The following is a 20,245-nucleotide window of genomic DNA, read 5'->3' on the forward strand; positions in this document are numbered from 1 at the left end:
CATTATTATTACATCTTGTTGTAAGGACTTGTCCTAATCACACATTCAGCATCACTAAGAAGATACCGAATTCTTGCCAAGTGTGAGACAGGTTCTGTTTTGCCCTTTCTCCCAGGCTGCTCCCTTCTACTCCTATAACCACTGGAGTATGGTGAGTGATGTCCCATTTCTAAGGTATACGCCTTGGAAAGGTACACTTTCCATTTCAAAACTGCTAGAATAAGGTGATTGGGTTGGTGGAGAGGATTGGACCAACTCCGACGTTTTGCAGGTCAACGTTAATTTCACCTGTCCAAATAGGTTTTGTACTGATCTGATGGCAAAGAGAGGAAACTGTGTGAGACAATTAGGCCTAGAATTCTCCAAAGGCCATCAGCTGCTGGTGCCACGGCCCCAGGCTCACCATCTGCATTTCTCAGTCACTTACCCCCTCCACCCCCCACCCCCGCGACATTTCCTTCTACCTCTTTCACCCATAAAGGATGTGTCAGAGGTGCCTTTCAATGTTTCTATCCACACAGGAAGGAGTACCCTTCTCACTTTTGTTAAGACTGGTGCTTAGCAACAAAATCAAAAGGTGATGCCTCCCTACTTTGACCCCTTGCCTACTCAGTTTCATCTTTTTCCCTCCCTTCTTAGAAAATAATCATCTTTTAAAAATGCTTAAGGGGCATCTGGGTGACTTAGTCAGTTAAGCGTCTGATTTTGGCTCGGGTCATGATCTCATAGTTCATGAGTTCAAGCCCCAAGTCTTGCTCTGTGCAGGCTTGGAGCCTGCAACCTGCTTTGGATTCTGTATCTCCCTCTTTCTCTGCCCCTCCTCTGCTTGTCCTCTATCTCTATTATTTTGTATTATTTTTATTTTATATGTGTCTTTCAAAAATAAATAAACATTTAAAACAAATAAAAATGCTTAAAATTCTATGTATACAAGTAATGTATACACGTACTCTTTTCACAAAAATTTCACACATTATAGTGTATCAGGTGAAATATTTCTGGAATCTTGTGTGGCCCGTATCCTCTACTCAAGAGAGGTAATCCAGATACCTGTGCATGCGCACACGCTCTCTGTCCCTCTCTCTCATATGCATGCATACAAGCACACACACATACATTTGCCCATCTGTAGAAAGATAATACTGTGTCTGTTCTTAGCATGAAGTTCATCGCAGTGTACAAGTGCAGCATTCACTTTCTGCATCAGATCTTTCTATACTAGGGCAGAGAGCCACCTCATTCTTTCCGTTTGCTACAGAGCATTCCCTAACATGATTGTTCCGGTTTTGTTGTTCATTTGCCTGTTGATGAACATACAGCGTATTTTCCGAGGATTTTGCCATTGGCAGCAGTGCACAGTGAATGCACTTGGGCTTGTCGTTAGTGTTATCTTAGGTAGATAAGTGAGATCATAGTGTCTTTAATTCATATGTGTTACTTTATTGACCTCTAAAGTGACTATGACATTTAACAAAAGATTTTAGATGGTTTTGAAGAAGTTTTATATTCTGGCAAGCCTGTCACCCTATTTTCATTATTTTTTATTTTATTTGTATTAATTATTCTGTTACTAATTTATTTTACTCAGGTGGCACTTGCAGGATATCAGATCCCAGGTCAGTACCCTCTCTCCTTCTTAAAAAATAATCTGGAGGTCTCCTTTCTACTTAGAGTCAGAGCAAAGCTGCTCTAATCTGGTCCCAAAGCAACTTCAACTTTGTCCAGTGGTGAGTTTGCCAGTGAGACATGGTGGCTGAGAGGCTTAGTGCCGCTTCTGTCCACCTTGTGATCGGGAGCAAGGAATTTCCAAGTAGGCTTAGGGTCAGGATTGAATGAGTTATCACATGCAAAGTATATGGTACATAGTAAGCATTCGGTCATTGTTTGCTGGTTCTTGCACATGGCTGTTATCCTTCACTCAGCAACACTTACTGTGTACCTGGGAGCATAAAGATAAAGAAGACATAGTCTCTGTGCTTCAGGAGTTTACATTGTAAACATGCATGGGTTTGCTCAAAATTAAAGTACTTATTCCCTTATCTTTCTGGCTAAACTCTGTCCATGGCATAGTTTGCTTTCCTCTTATGTCAGCTGATTTCTACATGATGAGGGACTGCCTATCACATCTTAACAAATTCTATTTAATGGTGATTCTGCATCTACTACATTCCCAAGATGTCGTTAACACCTGGAATGCAAAGATGGTGTGTAAAACAATCTGTAAGAAGGTCACAGGCACTAGGGAGGGGAAAAAAGAAAAAAAACTCCAGGGTCCTGAAAGACTCTTTCGGCTTCTCTACTACAGCTTTCCGCCTGTGGACTTTATTCTTTTTGTTTGTTTATTGTTTTTGAGAGAGAGAAAGAGCAGGTATGTGCACATAAGTGTGGGGAGGGGCAAAGAGTGAGGGAAACAGAGGATCCAAAGTGGGCTCTGCGCTGACAGCAGTGAGTCTGACGCTGGGCTCGAACTCAAACCATGAGATCATGACCTGAGCCTAAGCAGGATGCTTAACAAACTGAGCCAACCAGGTGCCCCAACTTGCTCTATTCTTACCTGGCATTACCTGTGTTAAGAAAGATAAACAGTCTCCATTCTCTCTTTCCAGGGGGCAGAGTGTAAGGTGTTAGCAGCAAGGAGGTACTTCCTTCTTTTTGTCAAAACCTGGGAATGGCATCCCCCAGCCCCACCCCTTTGGACTACCCTTGTTAAATAGGGGCTGTTTTCATTCCCAGGATTGAAGAAAACCCAGAGGAGCTTAGAAATTCCTGGCCATTCATGCGCAGGTGGAACCACTTTGGTAAAAGTACCTTTTGCTGCCACATACTGCAAAGATTGTGCAGACCACTGAAACCACTGGGTTTATACCTGTGCCTTCCAGAGAGTACTCCCCTCAATCCCGTGAGCTTCTTTGGGAATTGCACACCTTAGGGAGCTCTCGACACAGGATAGGATAAGTTATCTCTCTCACACAGATTCTTCTTTAAAAAGTAATACATTCTCATTGGTAACTCAGGGATACCTCCTTGCTTTTATTACCATTACAAAATTTATTTGGTTTATTCATAATAAGTATATTAAGTTTGATCTTATTCTGTCCTGGTGCAGAATTTAAATTAATGTCTTGCTGAAGTGTGAATGGACATCGAGGCTCCTTTTAAAGGATCTTTAAGCAGTTGTTGCCACAACAGGATCTGAGCATAATACTGAGCTTGAGAAAGATGATTTTCTCAACAGAAATAATTTATTATTGCTAGAGGTAATATGAAATTATTAATTTTTTTTTCTTGAAGCATGTTTTTTGTATATGTTTTCCAGAGATAAATGACTTGAAATTAATGACACTCTTCTTTGTTAAGATTTTCTTTCATTTCATGTAGTCTGTTGACCCCTGAGAGAATACCAGTCTACAGAGGAGAAAGCATAACGCAATGCTGAAAACCCTACGAGTGCTTCCAGTAGATTAGAGTTTACTTGTCCTTTGGTGTTCTCCCCAATGCCGCATGGGGGACTTCATCCCTAGTGTTGCATTGTGTGTTTTGGCCATCTTTGGTTCATTTGTAGAAGCTTATCTGTTAAAATTCCATGTACATTTCACTGGTTTTGAAAAATGTTCTTTAATGTAAACCTACTAAAAGGAAAGTTTGCTTAGAAAGTAATACATTTCCGGGGCATCTGGGTGGCTCAGTCAGTTAGGCATCTGACTCTTGATTTCGGCTCATATCATGACCTCACAATTCATGGATTGAGCCCCGCTTGGGCTTAAGAATAAAGTAATGCATTTCCTACTTCAGAGAAGTTCTATCATCAATGTATGTGATTTTTTTTTTCTTTTAACTTCCCAATACTAGTGAAGCTGTTTGGATCAGCTAGCTATATTGGCAGGTTCTTCTCATAATTCTTGGAAGGAAAGATATGTGTATCTTTCTAACTGGGAAGAGGTTAGTGGTTCAGACTATGGCAGAAGGGGAAAAGGCTACCTCCTTCCCTCACTCATGGAGGTCCTACTGTTCATCACAGCCTTATGAACGGAGTAAGGAGCTGAAAGCATCTGTGACTGAGGTCGTTGAGTTGCAAGAGTGACATCTCCCAGAAAAGAACTTCTATGAGAATTCTGAAAATTCTGTTGATGGGGGCAGGGCGTGGGGGCACTTCAGCCCATTCAGTATTGTCACTGTATTATTATTTACGTTTTCCAGTTTCCAGTGTACTTCTCACATAAACCTTTAGTGCCTGGGCTGCCTGCATTTACATTCTTTTCCACAAATCCCACAGATTCAAACTTCCTTTCTTTAACTGTTTGCTTGTACCTTCACTGAGCCCGGGGGATTCTTCTTGGCTCCCAGCAAAAGTCCTCCTTGCTCCCTTCTTTTGTGCGCCATTTCTCCTTACACAGCCCTCTTTGTTTAAAGAGTGTACTGGTTATTAGCACACCATGGGAGATTGTGTGTGAGGAGTAGGCAGTGGTGGGGAATAATTAAAACTGCAGGTAAATGTCCAGGATTCTTGGAACCTTAAAAACCTTACACTGTATGAAATAGGATAGGACCAACCTTTCTTCTTTTGATTGCTAGCTTTCCTGATAGCTGTCTTTCTTAGAAGATCCTGTATCTCCTCTACATAGTCTGTATGAAGAGTGTTGGATCTCTTTGTAACTCACCTCTCCATCTCTAAAATAGACCCAGTGCTTCACTAAGGGCAAGTAGGTATAGTTAGGGTAGCATGACAGATAGAAATTAGTGAACAGTTTAGGCTTATCCAAGAAAATAAATGCTTGATACATCTGGGACTTTTTCAAGCTGTCCTCTGCTTTATATAGCAAAGGGCAAAATGAATCACTCCATAACAAGGGGTCCTAAGAGATACCAAACTCAATTAAAATTGATTTAACTTCTGGGGAGCTCTCCAGATTATACTCCACAAATACTAATATGGTAATATCACTTTCAGCCATAAATCATCTCCTTGGATCTCTTGTCTCTTTTCCTAGATTATAGATCATGGGCAATAATAGACTGTCTCTTGAACCAACAGAGTGTAAATTTCTGCTTCTAATTTCCAGTGTGTAAGGTGAATGGTGAAGAAAAAGGCTTGCATGGCTCTGTTGGGGAATGGCAGTGCAGATGACAGGTGGACTGGCCTGTAGCAGAGCTGACCTTTACTCGTTTAATGTCCTCTTTCCCCTGCAGAACTCTTTGGAGAATCATTTGCATGTTACATTTCATCTGCATTTATCTCATCCCAGCCTCTTCGTCCTTCTGTTGAGTTAACATGTGCCCCGGAGTGATTGTTTTCTACCATCTGACAATTTAAAAAAAAAAAAAAAAAAAAGAGGCGGGGGAGGTGGGGAAAGGTGAATGGCAACACATTTAGCATGAAAGATGGTAAAGATAATAAGAACAGAAAAGAGGAAAAAGTGTGTAACTTTGCAAGGAGTTCTATACAGCATATTTAAGAAAAGCAGAGCAATTAGGGTACCTTGGTGACTCAGTTGGTTAAACATCTACCTCTTGACTTTGACTCAGGTCATAATCTCACATTTTGTGAGTTTGAGCCCTGTGTTGGGCTCTACGCTGACAACATAGAGCCTGCTTGGGGTTCTGTTTCTTTCCCTTTCTCTCTTCCTCACCCCTGCTGGCTCTCTCTCTCTCTCTCTCTCTGTCTCTCTCTCTCTGTCTCTGTCTCTTTCTCAAAGTATAACTTAAAAATGTTTTTTTTTTTTAAAAAGAGAAGTGGAGCAATAAACTTCTATTAAGGTACATATTCTTTTAAATTTAGGAATAGATGGACAGTCTGTGGAAGTTTCCAATATTGTGGACATCCGAAAAGAACATAACCGTGAGATTGCAATGAGAATTTCTTCTAGCATCAACAGCCAAAACAGATTTTATACTGACCTGAATGGATACCAGGTAATTTTCCTTTAAAATCTGTAAGTAATGGCTATGTTAGTGTGTAACTTTTATATATGGTAATAGGCCAGTTGATTTTGGGTACTTCAAAAATGCTTAAGTTTAAAAATTATTTTCAAAATAAAACTGAATTTTAACAGGTACTCTAGGTTCCTTATTCAATCAGATTTCCAAAGTTAAAACAAATATTTGAGGGATTGGTTTGTAGAACATCTGATTGGAAGGGTGTATTTTCTCAAAGGAAGATTTGGTGACCATTTGCATGTTAATTCCCTTGATGCCAAAATGTATATAAATTTGTCTAATAGAAAGGAAGCATAATCAGGGGTTGAAGAAGTGTGTTTTTTTTCCCTCATAAGGAAATGGTCTGTGCATATTTAACGTATTACATATATACTTTAAAAAAAAAAATTTAGGTTTATTTATTTATTTCGAGAGAGAGGAGAGAGAGAGTGGCAGGGAGAGAAAGAATCCCAAATAGGCTTCACACTGTCAGCGCTGAGCCTGACGCGGGGCTCAAACTCATGAACCGTGAGATCATGACCCGAGTCAAAATCAACAGTCAGACACTTAACCAACTGAGCCATACAGGCACACCAAATACATATATACTTTTAAATGTATAATGTATTAATGAGCTCTTTTAAATTTCATGAGAACTCTTCCCCTCTTTTTATCAATAATGTATATATGTTCACCTTAATACACACGCATATGTGTACATGGACACACAAATACAAACATGTATCTATTGAGAAATGTGAGTAGGTCTGTATTTAATCGAAATGTTCACAAAATAGTTTGAAATAGTAATGAGAAAATTGACTAAAAATCTTTTCAGATTGTCAGCTCTCTAATTTAATTGGGCTCTTTTGATTGTTACCTAAATTTCTGTATTCAGAGTATATGTGTGTGACAACGTATCTTTGAAATAATACTATTAAAAACATTAGCATGTTTTCGAGACATTAGCGTTTTAGAAATTTCTGGCTATGAATAGAAATAATTTCACAACAAATGCTTTTACTTTGTCTGATTTTCAACTGGAATGAGTGAAAGGGATTGTGATAATTTTCTCTTCTACAATTTCCTGCAAAGGTTAAATTTAAACCTTTTTCAAAGCATAAAAATTACATTATACACTTTGAATTTACATGTTAATTCCACCACAGCTGTTTGGTTTTCAAACGAATCCCCGACTTTATGGTGATTCATTTTCCTTGTATACAAAAGAAACTCTTTTCTTAAAATCTTACCGAAGCAATTATTTGTATGTGTGGGTGTCTACATGAATGAAAAAAAAAAATAGTACAAGTGAATAAAAATGTGAATTTTCTTTTCAAGGATCAAGCATTTGAATACATGGGAAAATATTATTTCTAAATTTATAACCTAAATATTTCTGCTTTTAAAATAGGCCTATTAAAAAAACAGACTTCAAAAAAAAAAAACAAAACATTTTTTAGGCCTCAGAAAGAATTGTACTTGGGCAAAACTAGAAATCTAGACCCACAGGTAGGGAGTGAGAGTGACAGCCCCAGAGTTCTGACAGATTAAATGTCCTTTTTATGAGAATACAAGTTAATTTGAATGTGAAGATCAGGATTACACAGGAGAAATGGAGAATTCTTTCAAGCTATCCTTTTTTTTTTTCCTCCAACTTTTACAGTTGTTTCTCTACAAGTGTATTAATTTCCTAGGCCTGTGATACAGATGACCACAAATTGGGTGGATTAAAACAACAGGAATTTACTCTCTCACAGTTCTAGACACCACAAGTCCAAAATCAAGGTGTCCTTAGGGCCACACTCCCTCCAAAGGCTCTGGGGAAGTATGCCTCCTTGACTATTCTAGCTTCTGGTGGTGTCAGGCCATCCTGGGCACCATTGGTTTATAGACACATCCCCCCAATCTCTGCCTCTGCTGTCACAGAGTAGCTATGATGTTCTCTTTGTATCTCTGTATGTGTCCCTGTGTGTCCCAATTTCCCTCTTCGAAGGACACCAGTCATTGGATTAGAGCCCACCCTAATCCAGGATAACTTGATTATATCTGTAGAGATCTCATTGCAAAATAAAATCACATTCCCAGGTTCTGGATGGACATGGGTTTGGGGGGACACCATTCAGTACAACCAGTAAGTCAAGGACACACTACAGGGTTTCTGTAAAGATTAGAGATCTTATTTGTGAGATACCCAGTAGTGTGCCTGGTGTTAATTGGCACTCAGTATGTGTTAACTATTATGTTAACTTTGTACTTCTTTTTTTCTCGATTGTCATGTCAGACTTTCGTGAGTTTAACAGTAGAGATGTAATTTTTATGGTATGAATAAGATACACCTGATAACTGAGTCCCTGTGTGGTTTGAGTGAGTCTCCTTGACCCCACCCGGCTTAGTGCATTTTCAGTCAAAAAATAAAATAATGTATTTCATGCATTCAGATACTAGACCAAGAAAAATTGAAATTTAGAACTATCTACATTGAAACGAAACAGGAAGAGTAAGCACTGAATAGTTTTTAAATATAAATATGAATTTGATTATTTTAATGTAATATGTTAGAGGATGTGATGAGGGGATCTGTGGTATTTATTAAAACTGATTCAAGAATTTTAAGAGATATTTCTTGAAAGGGGATAGAGAGCTATTATGCTTAGCATTCATTACCAATGCGGTATGTTAGATTTAGATGAGAAATGAATACTTAATACCTTTATAATTTGTTTTATGCAAATACTGGAAAGCTAGAAGACTTTTGTTAAAGATTTTTATTATGAATTTAAATAGGAATGCCTATTTTTAAAACCAGGATAAGTTCTACCTTTCTCACTTTAGGGTTGTTTTCTAAGATCCTTGTGATTTTCTTTTTTTAATATTGTTTTGAAGAATGTTTTAATTTTCAATTTAGTTCTGTCTTTGAACAAGAAAGGAAGCTATACTTTTTTCTCTTTGGAAGAAAACTCATCCATAGTCAGTACTAATTTTTTAAATCACATATGTAAATATCACTTGATTTCTTTTTTTTAAAGTGAACTGTTTGGTCTTATAGATTCAGCCTAGAATGACAATGAGCAAATTACCTCTTCAAGCAAATGTCTACCCAATGACAACAATGGCCTATATCCAGGATGCCAAGCATCGCTTGACCTTACTTTCCGCTCAGTCTTTAGGGGTTTCAAGTTTGAAAAGTGGTGCGTATTGTTTGGGTTCTTTTTTGCTCTTTTTTTTTCAGTTCCAAGTGTATAATTTTTCTGTTGGTCATATGTATTAATTATTATCTTCAGACACCAGCCACCTTCTCTTGAGAACAAGAATATTAGTTAATTTTGGGTTTTGTGAAAATAACGTAATGTATATCCTTAATCTTCTGATGAAGAATGAGGGACTTGAAACTCCACGAAACCATTGTTTCTTAAAGATAGTTTATCTCTCCTGATAGCTCGTTGTTTGCACAAGGCTCTGTCATTGTCATAATTGAATGGCTATGGAAACTCAGACTCCAGAAGTTAAGGAGGAAAGGAGTCAGGGAGAAGAGTTAGAAATTCCCAAGTTAGCCTAAGTGCCCAAGGCAGGAGGTTATAGTCCATACCTAGGTCCTTCCCTGAATCACATCCTTCTAGGGCACTACCACCTGAAAGAAGAAAGAAAGGGAGTTGTAATGATACAGATATGGGGATGAAGAAGTGACAGATACAACTTTAAGGATTCTGTAAAAGAGACAAGATGGAAAGAAAAAATAGTAGACACAGATTAATTTTTATAAAACCTTCTGTTGGAAGGCTGATATCCCTTATAATACATATTTTTAATTATCCTTTACATGTAGTCAGTTGCTCTTCCTTACATACTAAGACTTGCTAAGACAAATGTCTTAGTAGCCAGGCAGATAATAAAGGAGTGAAGGTGCCTGGTGTACCCTGTGTCACAAACCCACTTTTTATATTAGGCATGTGCATACATTCTGTATGTCCATGCACACACAAAAACATACTACTTCTAATTTTTCTTTGTGGCTTTCATTACACAGAATCATGAGATTATGCCATAAAGACATTACTACCTTTATAAAAATAATAATGGCCTCCCATCAGGGATGTAGTGGGGAGCGGTGGGGCTTCAGCAAACTGGAGCCCACCATTCTCCGTGCACAGTGGGGCAGCTGCTGCTCGGTGGCAGGCCATCATCTCCATGGGGAATGGGGCCCCTTGTTGCCAATTTTTTCTGTGTTTGAGCAACCCAGAAGTCTGGGATTTTATGTGAAGCTGTCCAATCTGTAAATGTTGACTTAGCTTGTTTAAAAATCAAAATATAAAACATCTTTTTGCCAGCTGTGACTCTTGAACCACCCATTTTAAACCTTGCCTTAAGTTCTCAAAGTTGGGCCCTTCAGTAGGGAACTAGACATTAGGACTGGAACAGTCATGGACTAAATTGTTATCCCACTTTCCTGATAAAGACGAGCTGAGAGATAAGGCTCCTCTGCTCCTGCTAGAGACCCCCAGCACCCTGGGGTTTGAATGCCTGCATACATAAAAACAGTTTGAGAACAGTCCAGGAGATTTACTAGGTGCCACATACTGTGTAGACTAACATTTGGAGACAGGGAGAAGAGAGGAATTGCCAGGAGATTGATGTACTAATTTGGGTATGAAATGGTCAAACCCTAGATAGCCCCATTGCCTGAGGAGCAAGTTCTAGATCATTGTGTCCTACAATACATATGGAGGTAGTAATGACGAGAATTCTAACCATCACTAGCAGTTTTATGTACTAGATACCTAAACTCAGAAGAAAGAAACTAAACAGAGTTGGTTTGACTAGGTCAGAATAATAGTTTTTAAAATAGCTTACATATTGCTCTTTTATGCTGAACAGTCATTTAATACTGTAACAAATACGAATGAGTGGATGGATGAATGTATATATATATTTTTTTAAGTGTATACGACTAGGGCTTTTTTAGTATAAACATATGAATATGGCTCTGGGTAGCTTTTTGGGTTGTTTTGATTTGGTTTGATTGATTGGTTGATTGATTTATATTAGTTTGTCAACTCATAACCTATTATCTTACAACTTAAACTAGAGGAGATGTGGGATTATTTCACAGCAAATGAAGGAACCAAATAAGACCCCTTATTGAGCTAGAGGAGAGAGGACAGTTGATGCCACTAACATAATACCAGGGAGGGAAGGAGGGGGTACATGCTGGGTGTCTCCAAATTCTGGCATTTCTTCAGAGAATTGCCACCTTATCAAGTAAGTTAAATTGTATTTCAAATTCTTTTTAGATTCCATGCATCTGTATTTGTCTTAATATTCTCTGTGGATATATATTTTCTGTGAACCTCATAAACATTTTTTAAATTCCAAATGCTGCCGTTAAAAATTTTAGAGGCCATAATTTACTCTTCAGATTAATTGTTTTTAAATTTCACTTGAATTTTAATCTGTCTGATTTTTAAATTTCTTTTCACATTTTACTAGACATTAATGAAGAACAGAAATACAATCCTATTTTTTTGCATTTATACTAGCTGCTTTGAGAGAAAGCCCTTGGTACTGTGGGTTGTAGAGATCGGTCTCCTCGACTTAAGTCGGACCATGCCTATACTTATGTGGTCCTCAGTGGATGTTTGTATTTAATAACCCTGGCCAGTTTGTTTGTTTTTTTTGTTTGTTTGTTAGGTCAGATTGAAGTTATCATGGATCGAAGACTCATGCAAGATGATAATCGTGGCCTTGAACAAGGTGTCCATGATAACAAGATTACAGCTAATTTATTTCGAATACTACTGGAAAAAAGAAGTGTTGTGAATGTGGTAAGAAAAAAAAAATAACTCACATGTTCTGATGTTGATTGTTCTTTGCCATCCAAAACTTGAAATTTTGACTTTCCACTGTTTTATGATTTATGGTTTCTAGTTTTGAGATATCTTTGTAATAGACTTAGTCTCTACTGACAAGAAAGAGAACTTCAGTTACACATATCCTGTGAGATTTGCATTTAGGTCGTCTTTTTCTTTTATTTTTGCTTATTATGTAGATAGAGAATTATGTTAAGGAATCAGTTTGGATGAAATTTTATGAAATTATTTTGAAAGAAAGTAAGAGTTGAATTTAAAGATAGAATGTGGTTGTATACTTAGGAGATTAAGTTTGATTCGTAAAATTTATTTAAAACCTAGTGTACCTATTCTACTCTTAGACTCATCAGTTGAAAATTGATTTACTTGTTTGTCTTGTTCAGTTTTCATGCTCAGAACAAAACCCCAGCATTCCATTAAATAATCTAGCTGAAGCTCAGTTGGACATGAACCAATATGATAGTATGCTTCTTCAAGGTGACGTAGAAGTCATCATCACGGTCCTCCGTACATACTGATTTCCCACCTCATTTGGCCCTCTCCATGGCCCTTTTTTTCTTATTCTGCTCTCCTTGTTTCTTCACTGACCATTTCAAATCTTTTCTACTCTTTTCAGCAGATGACCGCATGGACTTCACAGAAGGAAAAGCCATTTAACAGTGCTCTCTGTTCTAGATATCAGCCATCTACTCCCACCCTTTCCCCCTGCTTAACCCTGCTGATGTCTTCTCAGTGCTGTCATTATAAAAGCCAAAATCCTTACTGTAGCATGAAGAGCCTATCACGATGTGGGCCCTGCCTGTTCCCGCAGCTTCATCTAGCATGACTCTCACTATTTCTACTCTGAACCCACTGGTTTTCTTTCGATCCTAAGTAATCCCCATGCACCCTGTGCCTACAGCACCTTTGCACTTGTGATTTCATTCTCTGCCAAGGGAACTCTTCGTAGTAGTTGAGATCAAAGTTCTCCTGGTCAACTGCTTCTGCTGGACCAGGCCAGATCACCTTCTTCAGTGCTTCCTCAGACTATTCAGCTGTCCTCCATGCACATGTGTGATTATTTCATCATTGTCCTTCTCCTCTTTTGGACCATAACTTCCCTGAGAGTAGGGGTTCTCTCCCTCTGCTTCTAGGATTGTCCCTAGCAGAGGAAGCGGTCACTATTTGGTGCAGGAATGAATACACAAATACATTAATGAGCGAGCTGGAATTGTACACCGTGCCACTACATCTGTCCCAACCACTGTTTACTGCCTTGTCATACTATGCATGTTCTCTCCCCCTGCTAGATTCTAGGGACTTGTCTACTTCTTTTCATGTGCCCCACAGGGCCTTCTTGCCTGTGGTACATATTCTATAAATACAACATTAGTTGATTGAATGAAATGGCAACAGCTCATTAAAGCAAAGAATTCTTCCAGTATGTAGAATCTTTTAGGAAAAAGATTTTAATATCCATTTTTAGATGTCAAGATTTATACCAGTTCTTGGGACTCATGGTTTAAATCAATTACTGACAAGATGGCTTAATTTTAGGTCTAAAACTGCATAGGAAAATCATTGTCTGAGTGCTGGCAGCTACTGTCTTTTTCTCCTCCTGAAAATGTTTCTGGCTTTTATGGTTTTTTTCTCTCTATATAGACACTAATTTGCAAAACTTCTGTTAACTATGGCAATAAGAATTTTCATGTCAGATCTATAAAGCTTTCATTTAGAAGTGAAATAATTTGTTTATTCCCATTCAAAACTCCTTGGATAGTAATTGATTGAAATTTGATCCAATGTTTTTATAATTCTGTGTTGGTTAAATTTTCCTTTTGCTCAACTATACATTCTTGGACTTAAATCAATAGTTTCTTTTAAATAAAAAATGAACTAGAGAAGAGAAAATACATTTTAATTTCTAGTGAAATTGACTAAAAAGACATTTGATTAAGGAATGTTCCATCTCATATAACTTAAACTTTCTAGAAAGTGTTTTTATTTTCAACTCAGACTCTAATCTTTAAAATAACAATGATAGAAACCATGGTAAGGAGACACTCTTCTGTACAGGAGAGCATTTTAGTGGAAAGTCTTGAGCCTGCCAGAGCCTCCTGGGAGTAATCTGGATGACTAAATGGAAGTGAGTCCTGTTTTTGAGGGTTCTGTGGAGAGGCACTGAGAACAAGGACTGGAATGATAATCGCTGTTAAGATATACAGATGCCCGATGGGTTGCTCTGGCTATGTGAGGCTGACTGTCGTCCATGGTTATGACACTCAAGGGTCAACAGAAGTGGTAAATGGGAATTGTCTCTTTGGCATTGACCCTTTAGGATTTGTTTCTTTGATGCCTACTCCCTGTCCCTTCCTGCTGATGACTGCTAAGTAAAGAGGGGCATTGAACCAGGAATCACTGAAGTTAGGTGACCATAGGTCTTTGATGACTATGAGGTCATATCCCACTGAGGAGCTACAACTCAGTCCCACTTGAGGGAATGTAGGGGCCTAGTGTGACTTGGATTTCCAGTGTTTTGGGTTAAAAAAAAAAGTCACCTGTTTTTGTGAGTTTTTGTTACTTTTGTTGACAACTTTAATGTGAAATGTCCTGTATTTTTTTCTTTTTTTGAGAGTTGGCCCCAAAACAAACAACTTCTTAATGTCGTGTGGACCTACCAAAACGTATCTATGTAGGCAAATTTAGCCCACACATCACCAGGCTTCACCTCTGCATTGAATGATATTTATTTCTAAAACTCATGATTCAGTATAATTTTCCTTCGTTATTTTTTTCTCTTTTTACCCCATCCTTTCCCCTACTGTATTTTTCTCTCATTTATTTATGTTGCATTTGCTTTTAATAGATTAAGTTCAGTACACATTTATCAAGGTCCCACCATGAATCAGGTCATACTGAATAAGCAAAAGTGACTCAAAATATCATCTCTTATTATCTTAAATAACTTATTTATTAGGAAGTTCTGATGTAGATGAATGGGAACCTTTGATGATTAGGGATCAGATTACTTAAGCAGACTTAATGAAGGGCACCACAGAGCCTAGCAAGAAATTCTGACTTAGGAAATAAGGGCCGGAACCCAATGGAGATCTCAACTTGATACAGTTTGGATGAGAATGTGCCAGAAACTATTTTTAATTTCACACAGGCTGCAAGGAGAAAGCTAGACTTGAACAGCTTGAAGCCTTCCAACCAACAAGAAACCAAATGATGTTTATAGTAGTATATTAGTTACTACAAGGCTGGGGAATTCATTTACAGCTTAAACAAACACATAAATTTTCCTCTAGCAAACATGTTTTATAAGCTTTGGGTTTATCATAAAGGTCACATTAAAAGATTACCTTTCCAGGAGATTAATCAAGAACTGATAATTCAACAATTAAATATCTTGTTGAGCCCCTCATTACTGTAAAAATGTTAGGAAAGTGCATGAATGATGGAGCCTTCCAGGACACTTGGTCCCACCCTGCCTGGCCAGCTTCCAGCAGTTTTGTTTATTGGTGGTGCTCTTCCAGCCCCGACCCACACTCTACCATAAACTTATATTCCTTGTCTCGCTTAGGACAATAAGTGGCTTAGTTCTTAAACTCTCGAGGTACTTACATTCATGACATTGTTTCCTTTGACAAGACTTTTCATTCACATGTTTCTGATTCTGAATCATTTTCTTAATCCAGAAAAAGTTAAAGGGTGAGACTTATACTTTTGATTCCAAAAGGAGCTCTCTTTCTTCCACAAGGTTGGGAAGATATCGGGAGTGATGGTTTCCAGCACATGTCCACAGAGCTACATGTGACTGACTGAGATTTGAGATTCACTTCGGGGAGCTGTTAAGCTTTGGCTTCCCAGGGCCCACTCCCAGACATTCTGATTTAGTAGGTTTGTATTAAGGCCCAGAGATCTAAGTTTAAAGCTCCTCAAGCCATTCTTATGTGTGGTCAATTTGGGGGAGCACTGAAGGTCAGGAGAACTGGTTTGGGTTGGGAAGAATGGTATATATGCACATTACTGTTTGTAGGGTATAGGTGATCCATCAAGAAGTGTCCCACCTATTCACTGAAGTGTCCAGGAATTCCTCCAAGAGCATAGAACAAAGCCAGAGAGCTTTTTCTGAATGTTTCTTGACCTAGAATGGACTTAATGCCTTCCAATTCTGATAAGGCAGGTGTCTTCTTTTCTTTTGGAATCTTTTATCTTTTATTACTGAAAAGTGATTTTGTCAGCAATCCTGACCTAGATTATAAAGTCCTTTGATCTTGGAATACATGTAAAGTTTCTTATTGAAACTCTTCCCTCAATATTCAGTAACATGCATTAAATTTCAGTATTGTTGGAGAATATTGCTATATATGCTTTGTTTAATCTTTCTTTTAAAAAAAGTGTGGAATGGGTACTTTTTTTTACAACTCTTTTAGATCTAATATTTTTTGTCAGTATCTTAATATTGCAGTGTCCCTCTGCTGCCTTTAATTTTTTTTTCCCTCTCTCCATAGTCTGAATTGTAATGACATCTACAGTTCGCTGCTGGCAAGATGCTTGTCACTCTTTGCTAACCCTCTGCTAATCTGACATTCTGAATTTTAAGCTCTGTATCCTCTATAAATCCTATCTTTTCTCACAGATAAGTAGCCAAGCCTTTTATTTGAGCCCTGTATTGCAAAAAGAGTGCAAAATCAGAAGATATCAGTGAAATGGACATTTAAAAAAATAAGATACAAAATTAAATTTGTTCCAAATGTCACTGTTGATTAAAAAACCTTTCTGTATAAATTATTTTCTCTTCTTAGTGCTTTTCTACGTCTGCTTTTATACCTTAGGCATAATTAGTTAAGGTTCCACTTAGTCATTGATTTAATTAACAGGGTGTGTCATCTACCATATGCATATCCCCAGCCCTGGCAGACTTATTTAATGTTTGAACATGCTGAACCACTTGTCTGGAAGTATATTCCATAGCAATGACTAAATTACTTTTAAGTTATACTGAATAATTGTGTACTAGATAGGTATATAATAACTATTCCATAATATATATAACACTTTCTGTTTGGAGAATAAAGTACAGTGAAGTAAGTGGCATTGATTTACCAAATTTAACAGATGATCTAGATATACTACTACCTGTGTTGTTTAAAATCCTTATTCATATTGAGAATTTCTTCAAAAAAATCCTGTCATTGGGTCACATTTATAGAGCACACCTTTGGATCAACACATGATGTCATTTTTTTTTTTTTTTAAATGAAACCGTGATGGAGGCACTTGGGTGGCTCAGTCAATTAAGCATCCAACTCTTGGTTTTGGCTCAGGTCATGATCTCACAGTCTGTGAGATTGAGCTCCATGTCGGGCTCTGTGCTGACAGTACAGAGCTTGCTTGGGATTCTCTCTCTCCTCTCTTTCTGCCTTTCCCCTGCTCTCCCTCTCTCTCTCAAAACAAATAAATTTAAAGAAAAAAAAAAAAGAAATCATGAGAATATGTGGGGTAAAACCTGAGGGAGAAGAGATAACATTTGATGATATGCAAGATGTATGAATATCCCAACCTATCTACTTAAAGAATGTCACAGACTATGAGTCTGGAGTTCTCTTTTGTCCAGCAAGAGAGAGGACGCAGAATTGAATACAAGAGAGGCTAATGTCCGGGAGGAGATAAGAGCCCCAAACAGGGGTTTTGTCTCCATATGTATTGAACTCTCAAGATACTACCTGCGTGGTGAACATTAAGAAAACAAGATCTTACACACATGAGGAATGTGAGGAAAACAGACAGTAATCATTAACTTGTGTGTGCAGGAAGCAAAGGGTCTGAGGGACAAGTGGAGTTGTGATCAAAGTACAATAGTACATTGGCATCAGATGGAAAGCAATTTCCTGCAGGTGATATAATAAGTTACTCGTGATCCCATTACAATATCTTGCTAGCTAACCTCAGGCGCTTTTGCCCCGTAGTGGCAGCTTTCAGCCCTAAGCCTTTTTGTAACCCATTTATGTAAGTAGAACCTTTTCCCCACAAAAGAATTTTGTGGTAAGTTGAAAAAGAGTTTCCGTAAAAAGTCTTACCCTGTACTAAAATGGCAAAAATTATTTTCAGGATTTTTAGTACTTAAAGCGATGGGAAAAAGCTATTTCTAAACATGGTTTAAATGGACACTGTTCATTTTCTTATATTGCTTAGAACTGAAATTCGTAATCTGTGTGTTGTCTGAGACTGTTATTTACAAAATATAATAAAATCAGAGTATATATGTTTATATTTCTTTTCGACTTAAACCCTGTTGGGTAATTTAGTTAATATTACAAAAACTGCAAATATATAACACTTACACATTTTTGTTTTTTCTTGATAGGAAGAAGAAAAGAACTCTGTCAGTTACCCATCCCTTGTTAGCCACATAACTTCTTCTTTCCTGAATCATCCTGTCTTTACAATGATAGAAAAGATCCCCATGCCAACCCTTCAGCTGCTAGGTGAATTCTCTCCGTTAGTGTCATCTTTGCCTTGTGACATTCATCTCGTTAATCTGAGGACAATACAGTCAAAGGTACATCCCAAGATATATCTATAAAGAATTACGATTTTGTAATATATTTGATATAATGGGATGGGAAGCAGAAAAAAAAATACAGCTGGGGTGGGGGATGGGCTAAATGACTGATGGGCATTAAGGAGGGCACTTGTTGGCATGAGCACTGGGTGTTATACGTAAGTGATGACTCACTAAATTGTACTCCCAAAACCAATATTACACTATGTGTTAACTAACTTGGATTTAAATTAAAAAAAAAAAAAGTAAAATTCAAGAAGCCATGAAGAGTAAATTTATTTAGGTATGGGTAATGTAAAAGTTAATTTTCTAATACAAAAAAATTTTTTTTTAATTATTGAACTTAAAAACATAAAACAGGAGTGCCTGGGTGACTCAGTTAAGCATCTGACTTCGGCTCAGGTCATGATATCGCAGTTTGTGAGTTCCAGCCTCACAACAGGCTCTGTGCTGACAGCTCAGAGCTTGGAGCCTGCTTCAGATTCTGTGACTCACTCACTCACTCACTCTCTCTCTCTCTCTCTCTCTCTTTCTCTTTCTGCCCCTCCCCCGCACTCACACACTCTTTCTCTCTCTCTCTCAAAAATAAACATTAAAAAAATTTCTTTAAAAACCATAAAATCTAAGTGCATGTGGATATATGGGAAGGAAATATATAAAAATCATAAATAATATTTTGATCACAATTGAGATTTATTATAAAATTTCCTTTTATTTTTAAACTTCATGTTAAGCTACTACATTATCCTCTCTAAGCATTTTTCTGTGTGTATATATATATATATATTTTTAATGAAGTCGGGATTATATTTCACAAAAAAATTTTTTAATTACAACTGACCCTTGAACAACATAAGTTTCAACTGGACTGGTCCACTTATGCAAATTTTTTCGATAAATACAGTACAGTACTGAATGTATTTCCTCTTCTTTATGTGTTTCTTTTTTAAAGTTTATTTTTTTATTTCTTTTGAGAGAGAGAGCACAAGCAGGGAAGGGGCAGAGAGAGGGAGAAAAACGATCTCAAGCAGGCTCTGTGCTGCCCGTGCAGAGCCTGACACAGGGCTCAGACTTATAAAATGTGAAATCATGATCTGAGCCAACACCAAGAGTAGGACACTTAACTGACTGAGCCACCCGGGCACCCCCTTGTGACTTTCATAATAACATTTACTTTTCTCTACCTTACTTTATTATAAGAATACAGTGTATAATATATATAACATGCAAAATATGTGTTAATCAACCATTTATGTTGTCAGTAAGTCTTCAGTCAACAGTAGGCTATTAGTAGTTACATTTTGAGGGAGTCAAAATCATGCGAATTTTTGACCCTGTGGGGTATCTGCGTCCCCAACCCCCTGCACTCAAGGGTCAGCTATACTGTGAGTTTTTACTGTGTGTCAGGGAACCGTTAAGAGGCCTTTACCTTTAGGCAAAATCATTACACCTTTCATTTGACACTTGATCTATAGTTTAGAGCGTCTTCAACTACTAATTTACATTATTCCCAGAAAAGTTCTGTGTGATGAGAAGGTCAGGGAATATTCTCTTTTTCTAGATAAGAGAACAAAAGCTGACCTGAAGTCACTTATTTGTGGGTGGGAGAACTAGGCCTTAAGATCAGCTCTACTGGTATTTTCCATTTGTTTCTCCTTGTTGGGCAGTGTTCTGAGGAGTTAGAGAAATAAGAAGTGTAACATTTAATTATTTTTGTATCAGAGGCCTTGTACATTCAGATCTTTCTCCTTAAAATCACTGCAACTCAGACCTTGCATTGAGAAACCCAACTATTTAGAGACATCTAAAGACACACTAGAGGAAGAACCAGGGAAGGTTTTATTAGATATGGAATTTTAATTCAGACTGCTTTTATGGGCATGTATGCCTACTTTTAAAGTCAGAGATTACATAT

The 20,245-nt window shown here is 37.6% G+C and overlaps 1 protein-coding gene across 1 annotated transcript in view; it reads left to right on the forward strand.

Moving 5' to 3' along the window:
* Positions 1 to 20,245, forward strand: part of MAN2A1 (mannosidase alpha class 2A member 1) — a 167,129-nt gene that overhangs the window by 131,933 nt on the left and 14,951 nt on the right. Inside the window, exons 17-20 of the mRNA XM_047090160.1 lie at positions 5,777 to 5,910; positions 8,963 to 9,104; positions 11,602 to 11,735; positions 18,133 to 18,327. Coding sequence (XP_046946116.1) covers positions 5,777 to 5,910; positions 8,963 to 9,104; positions 11,602 to 11,735; positions 18,133 to 18,327 — 605 coding nt within the window. The remainder of the gene's footprint in view (positions 1 to 5,776; positions 5,911 to 8,962; positions 9,105 to 11,601; positions 11,736 to 18,132; positions 18,328 to 20,245) is intronic.

The sequence above is a fragment of the Lynx rufus genome, unplaced genomic scaffold (genome assembly GCF_022079265.1).
Source record: "Lynx rufus isolate CCGP_SWC_20201006 ecotype Redwood Valley unplaced genomic scaffold, mLynRuf1.p SCAF_1, whole genome shotgun sequence".
In the NCBI taxonomy this organism is placed as follows: Eukaryota; Metazoa; Chordata; class Mammalia; order Carnivora; family Felidae; genus Lynx; species Lynx rufus.